The sequence below is a fragment of the Amphiura filiformis genome, chromosome 1, assembly GCF_039555335.1.
Source record: "Amphiura filiformis chromosome 1, Afil_fr2py, whole genome shotgun sequence".
Classification (NCBI taxonomy): Eukaryota; Metazoa; Echinodermata; class Ophiuroidea; order Amphilepidida; family Amphiuridae; genus Amphiura; species Amphiura filiformis.
Window position 1 is genome coordinate 55578077 of NC_092628.1, and position 21907 is coordinate 55599983.

Below are 21907 nucleotides of genomic sequence, written 5' to 3' on the forward strand. Positions count from 1 at the left end.
TTTCATTAAGCATACCAAAATGTGCTGCACTTGTTGAGATGCGTGCTCTTTTCCCATCAACATGATAACAATGTTTTTGATTGGTAAGATTTATTGTTTATTATGTATATTCCTGTTATGACTACAAAACTGTATCCATTTATACAACAATGTGTTTCAAGGATTTCTTGAAGTATAGCGTATAATTCTACAAGCAAATAATGAGGCATGATATTCATGGTTAAGACTATTGTATAGTTTTTAAATACTTTTATCCTTTGAGGCTCATCAATTGTACATGTAAAAGCCTTTATTTCATTAAGCGTGCTAAAGTGAGCATTCATGATAACAATGTAGTTTAATTGTTAATATTTTAATTCTGAGTTGCTTGTATTAAATGCATATATGGCTTCGTCAAGTTTATTATAGTGGAAATTTCAACAATAGGGCAACATTAATGTGGCATAGTCTTCATTAGTAACATTATTTAGATTCGGAATACCGACATTTAAGCTTTTAATGGTTATTTAAATAATGGTACCAAAATGTGCTGCATCTGTTGAGATGCAGGCACCTTTACCATCAGCAGGATTAAAATGAAGTGAATCCCGAGGTTTATAAATATTATTAATAGTTCGTTGTAACAACTACTTGTAGGAAAGAATACGGGTTAGTCCGTCGAGAAACTTTATTACAGAGATGTCAATTATCTGATCATGCTGAATACACTCAAAACACATATGTTGATATGTTACTGAAGTTAGTTCGTTAATACTTTATTATCTTTTAAAATCAAAAATCAGTTGTTAGGCCTAACACCAAACTGGTGAGGCTACAAACATTAACATGCTATATACCGCCTCCCCCTCTAGCTCTCACGGTGGGGGGGGGGGGGAATAGCAAGTTTCTTTTGCAAAGAAACTTGTTTGGCGGTTTATTTCTTTATACTATTTCTTAATCATGTTAATTATATCAATTCTGATCATATGACCACATATTTATTATTAGATTAACTTGATAAATGTTATGTTATGTTATGTTCTTATTTAATGTTATTTTATTATGTACAGTTAATTAGCTTTCAGTGGTAGGTTTACCAGGAAGTAGTGGCTATGGGTATGGTTTGCTCTCCGATTTTACTCAGGTCATAATAATTATATACAATTAATTAGCTTTCAGTGGTATGTTTACCAGGAAGTAGTGATTAAGGGTACGTTTATTCTGGTCCTAATATTAGCCTTCATCCGGGCCTTCATCGGTAGGTTGGCCTTTTTACCGGAAGGCTGTGTCTATGGGTACGGTTACTCAGGTCTCAATATATATATATCTTGGGTTAAATTAGCCTCCATTGGTAGGTTGGCCTTTTTACCAGGAGGTTGTGTCTATGGGTACGGTTACTCAGGTTTCAATATATATTTGGTGTGTTTCGTGGCTATGTCCTTATATATGTATCAAGTTATATGATGTAAATGATCGATCAGTACTTCAATTAGTGCATTTATGTGGAAGTATTATTGTTGAATAAATGATCCTCTCTGAGGGCAGACAAATATCGCACATTTTAGTCCAAGTTTGGTGATTCTCTGTCTAGGGGTAATTAAATGTTTTCTGTAAAACATTTGTGTTTGCTGTGCAGTAAATTACCAACAAATGTTATTTAATGTTATAAAAACGTTTTATACCATTAATGTACTCTTTATATAACCCGACATTTAAACGTTTTCTGACAACCTTTTATAACCTTTTGCGAATGATGTCGAAAACGTTTTGTATTTGCTGGGATACATGATCATTCTTTATAAGTTAATCATAAATTACATAGTTATATTGAATCCGCAGCAAACAGGATAGAATAACAATGAATTAATGCGTTTCCAATTAATGTCATGGGAGTCAAACTGTAATAATTATTCGATGAAACATCGCCTCAATTAAGATTCTATTCGTTCACTTTGCTTTCTCTTGTTCTTTCTTGATAGCAGCATATTTTGGCTCCTCAAACAATCGCCGCGTCTTTTCTGTTTTCTCGTGGTGGTAACCGAAAACCTGAAAAAAAAAAAACATGACTTAAAACATTAGGCTATATAATTGAAGCCTGCAATTATTAAAACCATGAAGACACTTGACCTTGGGTCTTTGCGACGCTTTAAACAATACATTTTAGGGCGACTGTCACTGATGTATAACTGTCCAGACTGGATCTCTGTATAGGCCTACTATTGGGAAAGTAGGCCCTATCTTGCACGACGGTATTGCGGAAAGTGGTAAAATTAAGCATGGTATATTATTGGTGACAAACGCGCAAAATGGATGCGTGTACAAATGATGGTGTATGGAAGTAGGATCGTGGTGATGGTATGTTCGTGAAATGTAATGTTAAGGGGTCGGTCACAGGCCCGTAGCGCGGGGGTGCGACACCCCCAATGCCAAAGACCCCAAAAGTTCCCTTTTTTGACCCAAAAAGTCCCATTTGCGAGCGTAGCAAAAATACAGGTTTTTAACCTTTTTGGGCCAAAAATGTCCAAATCCCCAGTCCAAAAAGTCCAAATTTTGAAAAAAGGTCCACTTTTTCCAAACCAGCACCCCCCCCCCCCCAAATCCTGGCTACGGGCCTGGTCGGTCACCCATCTTTGCACAGTATTTATGTGGGGCCTGAGAGCACCACAGACACACCAATGAGCTGAAATGTCCTTCTGATATCAATTAATTTTGTTTTTTGAAATTCACGATATAATACAAATTTGATGACAATTATTAAAAAATTTGACATTTAACGGTCGTCGAATGTAACTGGGGGGAAAAGCCGTCCATCATATGAAAATGTTGACATTACGTATTGAAGATAGGCCTATACATTTTTCCCAAAAAAAGTCTTTTGGGGAAAAATGTATGCATATCTTCAATACAGATAGAAGGTCAACATTTTCATATGATGGACGTCTTTTCACCCCAGCTACATATACATTAAGTACATAAGGACCCTCTCATTATATTTACAAAGTTTACTACGAGGACTGTTAAATGTCAAAAGTATCAATTTGTAATAATTTGTCGTAAAATTTGTATATCGCGAATTTCAAAAGATATTGCTCGTATTCAGAATGCAATTTGATGTGTGGTCTGATGTGCTCTCAATCTCAGGTCCCACAAAAATACTGTGGAAACGTCACTATCTGAACCCTTAAATACATTTCAATTTGTGAGATAGTAACGTTGTAAAGTATTCAACGTATTTAATTGAATCACTGGTAACATTTTAGAAGCAAAAATATTGTGTACCCTTAGGCCTGACGCTTAGACCTACTTACAATTTGTAACATAACTGGCTTTGTGTTAACAATAATATCAGGGACTGCTTTTTGGAATATGCAGGAGAGCATCAAATAGCTCTTCTGGAGCCTACAAGGAGAGCTGTTTAGAGCATTTACAATAGAATGTAAACAGACAATGGTCAACTAAGGAGAGCTAAAATCACTTTCCTATATCAGATTTAAGGAGAGCACTAGAGAGCGATTGCTCTCGCTCTCCTCAAAAGGCAGTCCCTACAATTATATTGCGTGATATAGACGTGTATCCCTCTTTATAAAACATGAGTAAAACCGTCCAACAAACCAAGGTATCGTGATATCCATACCTTCTCGCAGGTGGCTCCCCATTTGACGAACCACTTAAAGGCCTCGTGGTAGTCCCCCCTATCTTCATACATGATTCCTATGTTCGTATTCAGTCTACTTGTCAGTACGCTGCACTCTCCATAGGCTTCAACACATAGCTTGTAAGCTTCCATGTACAGCTAAATTGAGAAATCAAGACAGTGAAAATAAGCAGTGAATGTGGTCTGAATTCGCTATCCAGTAAATACAAAACATTTTAAAAACATTTGAATTTTGGGTTATAATAAGGGGATAAAAAGTTTTGATAATATTCAGAAAACATTTGTGAAAACTTTAATGCAAAACATTCTTACATAAGGATATTATTGTACAGACAAAATAATTTGCAGAAATGTTCGCCAAAAATATTTTGCAATTATTATAACATTTTGACAACATTTTTAAATTTCATGACCTTTATATATAATCCGTTCATACATACATGCTATGTAACGGCGCGCGTGATTGGTCGAGAGCCGGGCATAAACAGCGTTTATGCCCGGTGGCCCGGATGTGCGATCACGTGGTAGGGAAAACGAAGGAAATTTACGGTTTTTAATGATGTTACTTGGACATAAACAACCGTTTAGTCATGAAAATATATGAATGAACCCCTAATTATTTGAATATTATTAAAACGTTTTGACATAACAAAGACATGTTTAGAACACATTTAGGCCTATAAACATTTTAAAAACATTTTTGTGTTTGATGGGTATATCATGTGACATACTCTCCTATAAATGTAAAACTTATGCACTCCAAAAAGGGTGAAATCACTTCAAAAGAGTGAATTTCAATCCGAAATAGTAAAATATCACTCTTTCAAGGCGCCATATACAGGCCCCAGAGGACCACTTCAAAACAATTATTATCTACTGTTGATAGCAATAATTATATTCATTAGCTATCTACTGCTGATAGCAATAATTTTATTCACTTGCATTATACTGCTGATAGCAATAATTATATTCACTTGCTATCTACTGCTGATAGCAATAATTATATTCACTTGCTATCTACTGCTGATAGCAATAATTTTATTCACTTGCTATCTACTGCTGATAGCAATACTTATATTCACTTGCTATCTACTGCTGATAGCAATAATTATATTCATTAGCTATATAATGCTAATATCAATAATTTTATTAACTTGCTATCTACTGCTGATAGCAATAATTATATTCATTAGCTATATAATGCTAATATCAATCATTTTTATTCACTTGCTATCTACTGCTGATAGCAATAATTATATTCACTTGCTATCTAGTATCTACTGCTGATAGCAATAATTATATTCATTAGCTATATAATGCCAATATCAATAATTTTCGTCACTTGCTATCTACTGCTGATAGCAATAATTATATTCATTAGCTATATAATGCTAATATCAATCATTTTTATTCACTTGCTATCTACTGCTGATAGCAATAATTTTATTCACTTGCTATCTACTGCTGATAGCAATAATTATATTCACTTGCTATCTACTGTTGATAGCAATAATTATATTCATTAGCTATCTACTGCTGATAGCAATATATATAGTTATATCTTACATTTTCTTGTTCTTCACTTCCTCGATCATAAAGAATTCCTTTTGTCATGATGGCATCGGCTAGATTACCTTTCGTGTCCAACTGCGAATCGATATAATAAAATGTTTAAAATTGAAGTTGTGTTAAAGATTTCAAAGTATGCATATCTTTCTGTTATAGAATAAAAAAATGCTTATCTTAAACAATATGGCGCGCCTGTTAATTAATAAAATAGATAATTAGTATCTTACAATCAACAAACTGAGATGTGTATAAATAGAATTTCACTAATAAAAGAAGCACATGTTGTTGAATAACTTCATCATGCCTGTAGTTTAACCAAATCATCAAGAAATTTCATCATATCAAGACCAGTCAAAACTTGCGGTTCTGGACGTTTCATCAACCATCGGGACCGTTGATGTCATCAGCAGTGTTGTTATTTTGAAGTGCTGTGCTGCTTCTCAAATCAAGATCACATACAGCACGTCAAAACAGCAACACTGCTGATGAAATCAACCGATGGTTGATCATGCAGTGGCGTAGCGTCATAGGGACACGGGGGCACGTGCCCCCCCATCGATCTGAAATTTTAAAAATCCCATAGGAAAATTGCCGAAAAACGGCTTGTGCCCCCAATCAGACCCGGTGCTCCCCCCCCCCCCCCAATGTGATGACCCACGCTACGCCACTGGGTTGATGAAACGTCCAGAAAGTGATGACTGTTCTTAATGATGACATTTTTTGACTGTTTAAAAGTAAGCCTATACATGTTATGGTTATGTTTTACTTACCTCCTTAAATATCTCAATGGCATTTTCAATGTGTCTTTTAGCCTCTACTTCAGCTTCTGCTACGCTCACAACATTATCACCACCGTGTTCGATCCACGCACTCAAAGCGAAAGTTAACCCCACCAAGGTTTTTCCAAGTTTGTACTGAAAACGATAATTATTGAATGTATCATGAGTGTGCAAGCACGATGTCGAACTTGAATTTTGACTTGACAAAGTGATATGTTTACACCATTGCACAAACATACTGTAAAAAACAACGGATAACACTTAATAAACACTAAAACGCGTTTATATTTATATTCTACACGTAAAAGTATAGGAGGCGTTGCATACGATTACTACTATAACGTTTTGGGCTTTACCCCCTCCCGTGGAAAATTATGCTCATGAGACGGAAATGACACCCCTTTATCAAGCTGCGGGATCTCCTTCATATACGTAACTCATACCATTCCTCTTGTGTGTCCGCGTCATTTGTCTCAATATTTGAATGCAAACACCGCTTCACACTGCAAAAAATCGAGTGTTAAAAGTAGCACCGGTTGGAGTCAACAGAGCTGAGGACCGCACCCAGGGGTGCTATTTTTAACACTTTTGTTGTTATTGTTATACATTCCAGGCGTCAAAAATGACACCAAGAGTGTAAAAATAACAACCAAAAGGGTTAAAAGATAACACCCCTGGGTACCGGGTGCGGTCCTCTATTGACTCCTGAACCGGTGTTACTTTTTACACCCGAGTTTTTGCAGTGTATGTCATCCTCAGCTCCGACTCGCTTTAAATCAGAGAATTGTGTAATATTAATCCAGCGACATATCAGAAGATGCTTGCATACATACCTTGTGCGCATCCCCTGGGAGACCTTTGCGCAACTTGATGCATTTTCGGGCATTTCTTATCACCTCACGCAATAAGGCGAGTTCTTTCTCGTCATGTTCAGCTATGAAGTCAGCTTGTTTCGAGATCTGTAAAGTGGGAAACATTATGATAAAATTTGCCATGCATAAAGTTTTCGTCGTGACGTATAAACAATGTAAGGAATATCACGCCTACAATGTACACGTATTACATATTCTAAAAAATATCATTGCGATGGCTCTGAGCAGTGGATAACATAGACGGCGGAAACGGGGGGGGGGCAGACGGGGACACGCCCACAATTTTTGCAAAGGGGACGACCCCCTAACAATTAAAATAGGAATGATCATTGTGTGTATCGTCCTTTTCGCACGAAAAACACCGTGTCTTGGGCCCAAATGTAAAATTGCGAAACTTCTATCTACGCCACTGCTTACTTGTGTATATTCATGTATACTATAGAGCTGTATGGTCCTGGCCTGGATATATTGGCAACTCATGGATCGAGAACGTTCACACAACAAGAAATACTTGAAAACATAATGAAATTTTACCTCTAAGTTGATTGTACTCGCCAAGCCATAGAGATCTGCTAAGTTTTCCGGTCTGGCCCCAAGTTCTTTCGTTTCTAATTCGATTGTCTTTTTTACCAGTGTGACTGCTGCATCATACTGCCCTGCTTGCATGCTTTAAAGAAGACATAATAACCACATAAGAGAGATTCCTTACTTTATTTATGTCATAACAAGAAAGACGTATATATATCTGTTTATTAACAAAATTAGCTACAAGTAAAACAATGGTTTTAATGGAATCCTTGGTATCACAAACATAGGTATTGCCACCATTTTTATTCTTCTATGTTGCTCAGAAGTTGAGATATAGGACAAAATATAATGAAAAATGGCGGCCATTTTGAAAATCAAAATGGCGACCGAAGACACCATTGAAAAAAATGGTACCTTATTTTTTTGAAATCAGCACCCCAAAATTGACTAAGTTAGCCAATAAAATCCATTTTGGCACACAAATCCAGCAAGAATACATATCGAACTGTACTATTTCTGAGACATTCAAAATATTTTGTAAGCGAACGGAGAAAACAATGGTCAAGTTTCGATAGTTTTATAGGAGGTCGGAGCTGAGCATCACCTAGCGGTTTTGCACTCAAACATTAAGACACATAAAGCTGACACACAAAAGAAATTTTATGAATTCTGTAGAGAAGATCAAACAGCTTTATAAGCCACGTAAGGACTGCATGTGCTATGTCTGCCGCCATGTGCATGATTTTTCTCGGGAGGGGTAAAACGCCTAAAACGAGTAACAAAAGTATGGGTGAAGCAAAACTCTTTGGACTACTTACAAAACTCTTGCTACTTGTTGCTGTCTCTTCGCTAACGCATGTTCACTGATAACGCCATCATCTTCGAGTTCATTCAAACAAGTAACATACTGATTCACCATAGCTGTTTGCCAATTCCCGCCTTGACGCTGTGTGTACAAAATGTTATAACTAAAAAGCTTGAGATTTTGTGGTTCATACGAATTACATCTATATCTGAGACCAGATGGGGATTTAAGTACTACCCACCACCCACCACCCCACTGGGTTTACTGTGCAGCAGGCGAGCAGTGTGAGTAAACCACTGCTTTGCTATGCTGCATAGAAGTGCATGGTTAAATCTGAATTTGTACAGTTATATTTACATAAAAAACGCTGTGAAGATACTGGTCGATTTCACATTTTATGTTATCTACAGAATGTGTGAATTATTCTTTAAACACACATCACTTTTATTATGAAATTGACCAAGTAATAATGACACACGCACTGGTCATAATGACACACGCACAATTCTAGTGATAACACTTTTGTAGTGCATGATGGGGCTTCCTTAAATCATCCTCTGATCTGAGACTGTCAACCACCAGTGATCCTAGCTCTTGGCTCTAGTTCCAGAGACTTGTAAAAAATTATAAATCACAACTAAAAACAAAATGAACCAAACACGTTATTTGCGTCGCAGTGTGTGTTATGTGCCCGCGAATACACATTTGACACTGGTATTGCAAAAAAATGGTAAAACTGCGTTATTGGAAACATTGTTTTCCAGTTTCAAGGCTATGGCACATCAAAGATTATAAACATTGAAGCAACAACATAAAACAAACCATGAAAAAACAATACAAGCCGCGTATTTTGAATTACCTGCATCCAGTACTTGATCAAGGTACCACTGTGGTCTTCATTATAAAGTGCGTCAAATATCTCCCATACGGTTGTAAGAAGTTCTGCTGGATTCTCCTTGGCAACTGAGGACGATGTCGATGTTGATGGCGAGCTAGATGAAGAAGATTCAGAAGCTTTCTTCTAGGCAAGTCATACGAACAATAAGGTAATAATTACAACGACATTTTTAAATAATTACAACGACATTACCAGAGTATCAAATGTATTTTTGGCATGTTTTCTTTCAGATATATTTCTTGAGCTGAGGTTCAATGTTGTTATAATAATTTAACCGGGTGATTGTGAAATTGGTAATTTAGTGAGTATTACCATTACAATAATGAGGACACAGACTTATGGGAGTAATGTTATTACATTTTTCCGTATTTCAAATATCAAAATGGTATTGTAAATGTCTCACCTCTTCTTCAAATGGCAAGATATTATGCTTTCGCAAAGCAGGAAACTTTCGATGAGCTTCCATACTCATACTGCATAGGTAATGGTTGCACTCCTCACATTTGCCTACAGCCTTGGTCTGCTCATCCCCTTCGCAGCATGTACACGTGAACTTATTGCTTTCATTAGCAGTAAGCTGTTCTTGGAGGGCTTCTTCCTCAATCAGTTCTTGCAGATGGAAGTTGGACTTCAACTTGTTGACATCACCTTCAGGCACATTCGATTCCTGGCGACATAGTGGACATGAAATGACAGCGGTGCCATATGGTGCCAAGCCAAGCAGACACTCCTTGCAGAAACTATGCAGACAAGTAAGGGTCTTCGGATTGCGGAATCTTTCCAGGCATATGGAGCAATCAAGGGCCTTCCTTGCTCGACGTTTGACAGATTTTCCCGTTGCAGCAGACAACTGCTCGACATTTGCTTTTAAAAAAGAGGATTAATGGCAGCTTCATATTGCAAAATACTATCTAGGCAATTATTCAAATTTTATCAAAGCATTGCAGTTGATCAAACGCAGGCTTTTCATAGATGATTTATAGATACGTCTTAAAGACCGACAACTATCAAATTTCTTAGCTTAAAGTATATAAAATACTCGACAGAGATTTCAAGAAAAAGATTTAAAATGTCCCCATCACAAGGGCTTGTAAAGGGATCTTTGGTGTGGTCTGATGGAGGACCAACATTCTACTGAAAAAAGGGGGGATGATCTCTGAAGGCCACCAACGGGCGAAAATGTTAATATTTGCAAATTATGGAAATAACATCAAGTTATTCCCATTTTAGTATTATTATTCTAGTTGTGATTTTATCATTTGCAAATCATTGTTCTTTAGTTCTTTAACCCTTTTGGAGTATGTTAAGGTTTGAGGTATTTTATTAGAATATGGTTATGGCACGCGAGACAAGACAAAAACGGCGAGACATAAAAAATGACGTCAAGTTTAAAAAATGACGCCGAGAATAAAAACAATTAACGTCGAGAATAAAAACAACGTCGAGAATGAAATGATAACGTCGAGAATGAAATAATAACGTCGAGTTTTAAAATACAACGTTGAGTTCAAAACGATGACGTTGAGATTGTAAAACCAACGCCGAGTTTGTAACGGGCCGAGTTTTTTCGCGTCCAGATTTTTTTCGCGTCCAGATTTTTTCGCGTCCAGATTTTTTCGCGCCGAGAAGCGCCCTCTATAGTCTTTCTGTATATATTATATCTCAATACTAGTAATTATTATAAACCATGCAATTTATTGATTATTTACTAATATTATTCATATTTGAAAGAAACAACAATGATAAAGATAGCACTTGAGCTGTGATTATTGGCAGTATATTGTTGTAGGTAATTGCTATGCGTGTTTGTTTAAGTCCATGATAGTGATATAGTGTCTCCTTATCTATGGTTGAATCCAGCATGGTCTTGACTTGGTGGAGGTCAGTGCAGAACTGCCTAGCACATGAAAAAGCACATAGTATGGGGTGGGTTACCATGGTTATCAGGTCAAATTGCAAGGATAGGACAGGAAATGGGCAAGGTCAGTGATGTAATGTTAGGTATGGGTAGCAGGTAGGGTCAAAATGGGTTAACAAAGACACATTGGGTATGGAGGCAACATAAGACAAAACATGAAATTTATAGGCCCACCTGTTACAATAATTTGAGTGATAATTCATGTTTGACCAATTGGGTGTACAGGGTGTCCCAGAAAAATAAAAAACTGGACATAAGTTGAGAAATAGGCATCAGAATCCAAATATTTAAAAAACAGCGTATAGCCCATATAATACGATGATTTTACTTGAATCGGTTGAATGATTGCCATTACATAACGCATGAATCAATCACTTCATTTCAAGTTTGAAAGAAAGTTCATTCAGAATCAGAATCAGCATTTTATAGACAATCACCCAAACAAACCAGGTATAAGTCAAACTAGACATTAAATGAAAATACAGGATCGAACATAGAGAATACAACATATTATTATGAACATGAGAAATTAAAATACAACGTTGAGTTCAAAACGATGACGTTGAGATTGTAAAACCAACGCCGAGTTTGTAACGGGCCGAGTTTTTTCGCGTCCAGATTTTTTTCGCGTCCAGATTTTTTTCGCGTCCAGATTTTTTTCGCGTCCAGATTTTTTCGCGCCGAGAAGCGCCCTCTATAGTCTTTCTGTATATATTATATCTCAATACTAGTAATTATTATAAACCATGCAATTTATTGATTATTTACTAATATTATTCATATTTGAAAGAAACAACAATGATAAAGATAGCACTTGAGCTGTGATTATTGGCAGTATATTGTTGTAGGTAATTGCTATGCGTGTTTGTTTAAGTCCATGATAGTGATATAGTGTCTCCTTTATCTATGGTTGAATCCAGCATGGTCTTGACTTGGTGGAGGTCAGTGCAGAACTGCCTAGCAAAAAAAAAAAAAGCACATAGTATGGGGTGGGTTACCATGGTTATCAGGTCAAATTGCAAGGATAGGACAGGAAATGGGCAAGGTCAGTGATGTAATGTTAGGTATGGGTAGCAGGTAGGGTCAAAATGGGTTAACAAAGACACATTGGGTATGGAGGCAACATAAGACAAAACATGAAATTTATAGGCCCACCTGTTACAATAATTTGAGTGATAATTCATGTTTGACCAATTGGGTGTACAGGGTGTCCCAGAAAAATAAAAAAATGGACATAAGTTGAGAAATAGGCATCAGAATCCAAATATTTAAAAAACAGCGTATAGCCCATATAATACGATGATTTTACTTGAATCGGTTGAATGATTGCCATTACATAACGCATGAATCAATCACTTCATTTCAAGTTTGAAAGAAAGTTCATTCAGAATCAGAATCAGCATTTTATAGACAATCACCCAAACAAACCAGGTATAAGTCAAACTAGACATTAAATGAAAATACAGGATCGAACATAGAGAATACAACATATTATTATGAACATGAGAAATTAACTATCATTATTTAACATGTTTAAAGAACGTTTTTTAAGCAGAATGAATGAAATTAGCAAGATCAGTGCAGTGATGGCATCATTCTCATTATCGCTCATAATGAATATAAACTTATTATTATCATTAAGGGCGTACTACACCCATGTGGGAAATTTGTGACTATTTTGGCATTTTTCTCAAAAACTAATTACACAGTGGTAACAAAAGTTATGTATATGATTGGGGCAAGGAATCCAATTACTACACTGGCATTTCAGTGACCCAAGACAAGCGTTTTATTATTTATGATCAGAAATAAGGTACCGCTAGGATGTACCTCGTTTCCTATCATATATACTGAACCGCTTGTCTTGAGTCACTAAAATTCAATAAGTTTGTTGCCAAATCAAAGTTTTCCCGGACAAAATGTTACTTTAAATATTGTCCTGAATAATGAATTCAAAAGTTTTAAACAAAACATTGCACAGTATCAACAATTACACTGTAAATTGGCTAGAACACATTGAACACGTCCCCCTAAAAATCATAATAGAAGAAACAAAGTAATAATTCCCATGTGCATCTTCCTTTTTAGCACCTTTTTTGGGCCCAAATGGGTAAAATTACACAATTGTACGCGCTTCGTGCGCGATGACCCATCAAATAGCAAAACGCACGTTCATCTAGGGCTAAAATAGTCCAAAATTGAAATATTTTCGTGCGCACAAAAAGTCACATCAGCGAAACCGGAATGCTCGTCCCCCTGCTAGCGCCTCCCCCCTAGATGTTAATGCTTCCACCGCGACTGCTTAAAGCAGGATTAACATAACACCGTTGGATTATAAGAGGACTAAATTTAATGAGATACACAATCTTTATAAGGAAGGGGTGAGCAGTATGAAAAAGCGGGGGGGGGCACTTCAATATGAAATGGACATAGGTGTAGGGCTGACACTGGCAGTAAGGGGCATTTGGTGAGAGCAAAAAAAAATATGGGGTCATTGGGTGAGAGCTTACATATTGGCATTTGGTGAGATCAAAATGCACAAAATATGGGGTCATTGGGTGACAGACGGACCGTTTGGATCTAAATTAGTCGGGGCATTGGGTAAGAATGACCTTTTTAAAATAGGGTCTTCGGACGAGACCCTCGAAAAAAAAAATTTGGTGCTCTTGGAGGCGAAAAAAAAAAAAATCCGCCGCCTTCGGCCGCGAAAAAAAAAAAAATTCTGCCTGACCCAAACTCCCATGCCCCCCCTGAGAATCTAATGGTGCGTCCCTTACTGCCCGTTTTCCTATACACAATACACAGTGCTCTCACCATTGACGCGTGACCTCTACAAATGATGTATGTTGGAAGAATGGACACTTGCCTAGTTAACATCACTGTGTGAAAAATAACCAGCCAATATTTAATTTATTCTCCAAAACTTCTAGCAAATATGTTTCTCTAACATGACCTAAAATTACAGATAGGTTAGATGTTCAGAAATGGTCGCACTTTTGCAAAATATGAGTGAGGGCAAAGCATAGCTAGCTCATAGCTAGCCAACTCCCCGTGTTAATTGAATGGAGATTTGACCGAAAATATTGAGCTATATTGGTAACGGACCGCTCCGTTCTGAAGGATGCCACACAAAAACGGTACAAGCTACATTTAAACTATTCTAAATAGGTTCTAGAAAATATAGTTTTGTAACATGTCCTAAATTTTTAGCTAATTTAGATGTTTGGAGAGGGTCGCACTTTTGTGTTTTAGGAAGGATATGTAAACGACAGATAACACCAAAAATATGAAGAAATTATTTCCAAACCGTGTTAAGTCAACAATCATTATGTTGCTCATTTTGAAGAATGCTGGTTAACAAAAAGCAGGTCTTTGTATCATTTCGTGAACAAAGGTACACAAACCATTGTTTCCATTTCGTTTCCTTTATAATCGGTTACCCAACTGAAGCTATAATACCAGCTTTATTGCGATGTCGCACATTGAAAACAGACACTTGTGCACAACCAGAGAAGATCTGATTTAATCAGTTGAGCAGCTTCAATGAGTGTTATCTTGGTTTAATAGCTTTTAATGGGGTTTAAGTCCTGCAAAGGTCGAGATGAATTCTACTGTAGACATGACTGCATCATGATCAAATATAATTTGCGTACATAATAATATTATAATAATATGATGCACAATACAATGAGCTAAACGCCGCTTTTTACATTTTTCCGATGCCTATTTCTTGACTTATGTCCAAATTCATTCACCAGGGTATTTCTGGTACACCTTGTATATCATGTTATGCTGGTTATTTAAATTTCACATGACATAAGAGTCATTCCATTGAACTGACTATGGCGAGTATACAGCTAGAAAGGTCGTAACTTAATTACACAAATGCTCTTCTACCATATTCTTCCTAGTCTTTCCACGGAATTAACCTCGGAATCAATGTCTGTCCTCTGAATCTCACTCATAAGATTTGCCACACTCACCATATTCTTTTATTTCCGCCATTGCAGATATTGAAAATGACTAGCTATTTGGACCATGTCAACATGGCCAATCAGAAACTATAGAGGGCGCTTCTCGACGCGAAAAAATCTGGACGCGAAAAAAATCTGGACGCGAAGAAACTCGGCGTTACAAACTCGGCGTTGGTTTTACAATCTCAACGTCATCGTTATGAACTCAACGTCGTTTTTTAAAACTCGACGTTATCATTTCATTCTCGACGTCATTTTTTTCATTCTCGGCGTCATTTTTTAAACTGGACGTCATTTTTTAAGTCTCGCCGTTTTTTGTCCGGTGTGGCGTGCCATATATGGTTCGTGGAAACGACACTATTAGTATATAGCCTTGATGGACAAGACAGTTACAGATTTATAAACCGTTCTGAGAAGTTTTTCAAAGTGCATCTGCCCTGGAAAGAGATCAACGTAAATTATTTTTTCGTTGCTATAATATAAGTCAATTATTGTATGAAATTACTAACCAGCTTTAACTGTTTCCTCAACAACAGTTTTCTTACAAAATCGTTGAATAGCTCTGAGAATACCAGGCCAACTGTCATTCAGCATTTTATCGTTGTCTACACGGTAATACAGACTTGCACCGATGACTGGTCCTAGCCAACTAGATGGTTTGAAGTCATCATCTATCTTTAGGGGAATTATAGGGACGTTCTTTGTGTACGCGTACTCAGCTTCTGCAAAAGAAAATATTTATTCTTTTATTTATTTATTACACTTTATTTATCATTGGCACAGAATTACAAAAATATAGTATTGTACATAAGTTACATCAAAAATTACACAATATCATAAAAGGAACAAAATTTGTGTTTAAAAGTCCAGTGAATGGCTGGAGCGAACAGGTGCTTTGCACCTCTAAGACCGCCCCACCAAATTCAAAAGTAAAAATGGAAAAATAAATTAGAGAGGAAAATGCAGGTTATTTTATGTTTGCCTGCAAATTGGACAATTACAAAAAGAGGTCCAAGTGTAAATACAAGTTGCATCGAAGGTGCGAGCAAATTTGGACTGGTAAAACTCTAAAACTAGAAGCAACAGAATTTGTGGATCTAATAATACTAGGGAGTTGGTACCAATAGAAGTAAATATGATCAAATATGCTTTTAGGTTGTAAAAGCGAACTATAACATCTTTGAAAATTAGGTCGGTATTAGGCCAATGTTATTAAGTGACGTCAGATTTCACATGTACGTAATGTTTTCTATCTTGAACTAGCTAACACCGATCTCATCAGTTCATTGTTTTCTAATAAAAAGAAGTGACAAGATTGCCTCACCTGTTTTGCAACTTTTGCTGTCTTGGTACTTCTGTGATATGCATGCAAGAATGACATCAGCATTCTCCACTGCTTTACCCATACTTTCAAGAATACTACCCTCTGCAACAGTAACGTAAAACGAATTGATAACCCGGATTTAAATGTTCATACGAGTCGATTGCTACTATATTTCAGGTTACGTAAGACACTCCAAGTTCATTTCAATTTACAAAATAAAAATCGATTTCCCTCTAAATCTTGATTTAACTGTTGTGTTTCGTCAGAAAGGCCGGACACATACAAGGATATGTGGGATATACATTTTGAGCCGAAACCAAAATTCGGAAAGCAAATAAATAAGAAAGACATCGGAAATGATAATTTTCTTACCCATTTTCTCAATATCCATCCACACATCATAGCCTTCTTGCTTCAGTTTATCTCTCAACTTAATCATTCTCTTCTGTGCATCCCATTGGTAGCTGATCATTACGTGTCCTGGTCCACCTGAACATTATGAGATAAGTACCGTTCAATATTTTCAGGGGTTGGAGTTTCATGGAAATCAACAAAACATTTCGCGTTTCAACCTCGTGTCCGCTATTTTTTCGGATCCCCTATGTCCAACTTATTTATCCTATTGTTAAGTATTTTCTCAGTGTTCAGCAGAAACCAATCTTCTTAAAAATGAAGAAGAATAGGCCTATTACGTATGTTGGAGAGATATCATGTCTGTTAGCATAGTAGGCTACAAGTCTTGTTAATTTGAAACTATTATAGTTTTTTATGTCCGACATTAACATCTTTTATCATAACGTTAAAGTAATTTAATAAGTAATTTAATAGGCCTACAAATAAACAATTAAAACTTTGTGTCTACGTAATAATGCATATGCATTTTGCATATTTATTGTTAAGGTTGGTCTGAACCCTGGAATTATGGAAACTTTCGGGCCTCATAACTGCTAAATATTGTTGGTGTAATGTAGGCTATATAAAAGTATAGGTCAAATTTGGGCCAAAATGCCATTTTTGGCCCAAAAACCCAAAAATAACGGTTTTGGCCCACTTCTTTTTCGTTAAACGTTAAAACTAGATCAAAATATTCAGGAGCCGGTTATTTTCAAATTTTTTTGAATTTTGACCAACTTCACCAAAAATATTTGAAATTTGGGCGATTTTTTTTTTCGAGAATTCAGCATTTTTGACAATTTTTGGTGCAAATTTCTCAAAGTTGGTCGAAATTCAAAAAACAAAACCGGCTCCTAGATACCCGGGGGCACTCAACACAAATGACCATACGGGTACCGGTATGTTCCCCCGGAAAGAACCCCTTCTTGGATTTCGCAGCTCCGAAAGACCCCTTATATATTTGACCAAAATAGAGCTCCGAAAGAGCCTTCATTTTGATAATTTCAGCTCTAAAAGACCCAAAAATTTCTCATTCCTCATATTTTCAGGCGATTTTCAACCAGAAAGCCAAGAGAGACCCCCGGGAGAGACCCTTGATTTTGACTGTTCGCAGCTCCAAAAGACCCCATGTTACTTGTTCGCAGCCCGGTTTGTAGCTAGCTCCGAAAGACCCTCTTTTACCGGTAAGTCCCACACTATCTTAAAATCCCGGGGAACATACCCACCAACATTTTTTGATGTGTCCCCCACGGGCCTAGATATTTTTATCTACTTTTTAAAAATTATAATAAAAAAAGATTTTTGGTCCAAGAATTTTTTCGTTACGTTTAACGAAAACGAAGTGGGCCAAAAACCCGTTTTTTGGCACAGATGAACTTATCAAGTCATTTTTATATTATGTATACTTTTTTATACTTTAGACCAACAATTTAGCAGTTACGAGGCCCGAAAGTTTCCATAATTCCCGGGGTTTAGACCAACCTTAATGCGTCGACAGCGTCGTACTGACCTGCCATTTTTTGAATGTATACCACGCACAACTTTCTGCCGTAAGAGAAGAGAGAAAGGAAAATACATGTCATTCAAGCTGCATGAAGCGGCCTCAAAACTTCAGTTTTAAATGGTATCCTCTCCAAACCTTCTTTGATTATACATTGAAATGTCCCACATGGTACAGTATAATATAGGCTTATTTTTTGTAGCGAACTCTGCTCAATGGTAAAATCTAGACTGTCTCATCTCAACCTTCACTGACATGCCCCTAAATAAAAATTACTTCACTATCCACTGCAGTGTTTAGAAAATGAAGGCAAGAAAATGTTTAGAAAGTTATGTTTAGAATATGGATGTCAGATGCCCGGGTCAGATGTTTAGATATTGAACACCATCACTGTATGTGTATGTTCAGAAATTTGATACATGGTGTTTTAGCTTCTAAACGCAGGGAGGTAAACAACATGTTAACTGGGTGGGCATTTGCCCACCCAGTAAATTATTTTGCCCACCCAGTAAATTCAACTTGCCCATTACCCAAAATTGCCCACCCAGTCAATTATTTTGCCCACAAAAATGTGGGCACCATAATATATTATAATAATTATCATAAAACTAGTACCATGGTGCATCTCTTGAAAACACCTTGCATTATGAAAGTGATGTTGAATAATGAAAGTGACAGTGTTGTATCTTCCAATTTATTCATTTACAATGTTTACAACTTCTGAGTAGGAATTATTATCACACAGTACGCAATGGTATAGGAAGCTAGAAATTCATATTATTTTGAGCAATTTCCACACAAAATCCATTGAGTCCATAAATTTGGATTAAGAGGTATGTTTTAAGGGATCTAGAATGAGCGTTTATTGCGTTTCGACAGTATTTTTTGTGGGACATGAGAGCACCTCAGACCTATCGAATTGCATTCTGAATACGAAGCATGTCTTTCTGATATCAAATAATTTTCATTTTTGAAAATCACAATATAATACAAATTTTATGACAAATTATAAAAATTTGATATTTTTCAAATTTTTGATATATAACAGTCCTCGAAGTAAATTATATAAATCTAATGATATATTCTTAAAGTGTATGTAGCTGGGAGGAAAAGCCGACGGTCAATTGAAAATTTTGACCTTTCATATTGAAGATATGGATTTTTGTCCCCAAAAGACCTAATTTTTTTTGGTGTTTTTGAAAAAAAAATCCATACATTCAATACGAAAGGTCAAAATTTTCAATTGATCGTCGGCTTTTCATCCCACCTACATACACTTTAAGTATAAATCATCAGATTTATTAAGTTTACTTCGAGTACTGTTAAATATCAAAAATATAAATTTTTAATGATTTGCCATAAAATGTGTATTAAATTGCAAATTTCAAAAAATCAAAATTATTTGATATCAGAATGACATTCTTCGTATTCAGAATGCGATTCGATATGTCTGATGTGCTCTAATGTCCCAAAATAAATACTGCCCAAACGTTCATACCCCTTCCCTTAATTGACCGAAACATTATTTGAAACTTAATCCAGATATACCTGTTCATTTCAAGTCTTTAAGTATGCAGAAATTGGTAATAGTATTATAATTAGGAAAATAATTTCCTGCAATCAATCTAAACTTTAAATGTTGAAAGAATACATTTATTCTCGGTCTCGAGACCTACAACACTGTAAGTTACTTTAATAAGAATGGGCAAAACAAACATTTTAATTATGATTTGGAAATATAATTCATCAGGGTTGGCCATAATATTGCCAAATTCTAGTAAATTCGTTTACCATGTTTACCGACTTGGTGCAAATTACCGATGAATAACAACTTTAACACAGAGATGCCACTTAGGACTACTTAAAACAAAAACCCTGGAACTTTTGTGAAAAAAAACCGCATAAAATAATGTGTCAATTTGGATAAAAGGTCTCAAAATTGGCTGAAGATAATTAAAAGTGTAGACATTTTGAATTTATTAAAGAAGGAATTCAGGGAAAAGTGGCATTTCTGACACCGGAAATTACTTGGAAATACTTGCAAACATTGAAATTACTAGTATACCTGGTCAAATACTGGTTTGGCAATACTTGTAAGATGTATATTGGCTTCAGATGCATTTAGGGGGAGAGTTAAGTCCACTTTTGACATCAAAACCAAATTCTACGTAAAAACAGGTCTACTTTTCCGAAAATCCAAACACCTGGATGCAATTAATTACCGCTGCCCACCCAGTAAATTATTTTCTCTAATTTGAGGGCAAAAATAAATTAATTTGCCAATGCCCACCAAGTAAATTATCCTTATTTACCTCCCTGTCTAAACGTGTTTACAAAGTCAAACCCAAACGTGTTTACAAAGTCCAGGCAAATTGTGTTTAGAAAAGTGTTTGATTTCTAAACACTGATTTTGCAGTGATATCCCCTATTTTTTAAGTTAAGGCTATAGTGAATAAAACCCGGAACAAAACAATTAAGCTTATAAGGCGAGGCCAGGTCATATTTAGCATATAAAAGTAACAGTTCCATATTGCGCATATATATACGATTGTTTGTCATGTTTGAGTTTATATATTTCCTCTGTTGCAGGCGTTGCTGAGTAAAAGTTAAAAGTCCTGGAGTAAAAGTTAAAAGTCCCGGAGTAAAGTACAAGTTGCACCGTGACACCACATCAGGAACTGCGTTTAGCCATGCCTTATATACGTTTTAAGCAGAACTGATAATATTATACGGCTATGATCAAATCACTTACCTCAAGTTATTACTATAAAATACATTCCAGACCGATTTTACTTTAATATAATTCAGCTTTATTCGACGCTATAATTCGAGAAAAAATGCTAATAGTACGAATACGGTAACTATTTCGGTTCAACTACGAACTTGGCAAGTTGTTTAAATATATCCGGGAAATATATACACATAAGTCAGGAAGTCACAGGGCCGGGGAAAAGTGATAAAGATTTGGTGTTTACTTTCCAGGAAGTCATGTGTCTATATTATTTGTTTACCTGGGTTGGTCGGTACACTATTAGAACGGTTAGGTAAAATTTTACCCAACTTGGGTGAAGTTTTACTCAACAGCTCAGTCTCAACCGCCCTTTTTCTGCAGGTAAATGTGTTATCTAACCCCGGGTGGAAAGGCTGCCCAGAATTAGGCCCGGGAATTAGGGTTAAAAACTAGCTAACTTACCATGTTGGGTAATATAATTTTACTCAATAATCATTTTACTACATTATTGGTTAAATATTGTCCACTTAAAGTTTGTTGGATATTGCTTTTCCCTAATGGTATTGTGTAATTTCCGAATGGTGTTGTTGGGTAATTATTAATTTTACCACATGTTGGATAAATCATATCTTCAAGCCTTTTAGGGCTCGGATAGCGAAATTTTCACATATTTTTGTGTATTTTCCATTAACATGCTTAACGTATGGTTTCTTTATCTTTTACGGGCCCCCTAAGCAATGGCGTAGATTTCTTTTTGACATTGGGAGATGGAGTTGGAAAAAAGTCTTGAGGTATATTGAATCCAGCAAAATTTGGCGACAGAATAATTCTATGGTACAAACGCGCGCTGTTTATTTTCTGCATTGGACGCTTGACTTAAAACACAATTTTTTCTAAATCTATAGAGCAATTAAATTTGACGATTTAACCCAAAACTTAAAAAAGATCTGACTTAAAAACGTTAAAAATCACTTAATGTTT

At 36.1% G+C, this 21907-nt stretch overlaps 1 protein-coding gene across 2 annotated transcripts; it reads right to left on the reverse strand.

Moving 5' to 3' along the window:
* Nucleotides 1–839: 839 nt before the first annotated feature.
* LOC140149163 (uncharacterized) lies at nt 840–21088 on the reverse strand. Of its 2 annotated transcripts, none has more exons than XM_072171369.1 (13): nt 20948–21088; nt 16674–16790; nt 16302–16403; nt 15487–15699; nt 9489–9949; nt 9047–9205; nt 8201–8328; nt 7389–7521; nt 6816–6941; nt 5974–6117; nt 5201–5281; nt 3614–3772; nt 840–2025 (listed from the first exon to the last, which is right to left on the reverse strand). In XM_072171369.1, exons 2-13 carry the CDS (start codon nt 16771–16773, stop codon nt 1927–1929), a joined length of 1905 nt encoding a protein of 634 aa, XP_072027470.1. In that variant the 5' UTR covers nt 16774–16790; nt 20948–21088; the 3' UTR covers nt 840–1926. The 2 variants fall into 2 exon arrangements, with proteins under 2 accessions (XP_072027470.1, XP_072027463.1); XM_072171362.1 differs by having other exon boundaries at nt 843–2025; nt 9047–9208.
* Between the last annotated feature and the right edge of the window lie 819 nt (nt 21089–21907).

Bases quoted from the DNA above. Each gene is read 5' to 3' on its own strand.
- LOC140149163 (XM_072171362.1), bottom strand. From the start codon at position 16,773: ATGATCAGCTACCAATGGGATGCACAGAAGAGAATGATTAAGTTGAGA. The intron at 15,700-16,301 runs GTGAGGCAATCT...TTTCTTTTGCAG, and splicing joins CAGCAAAAGTTGCAAAACAG to AAGCTGAGTACGCGTACACA. The intron at 9,950-15,486 runs GTTAGTAATTTC...CTTTTTTAAAAG, and splicing joins TGAGGAAACAGTTAAAGCTG to CAAATGTCGAGCAGTTGTCT.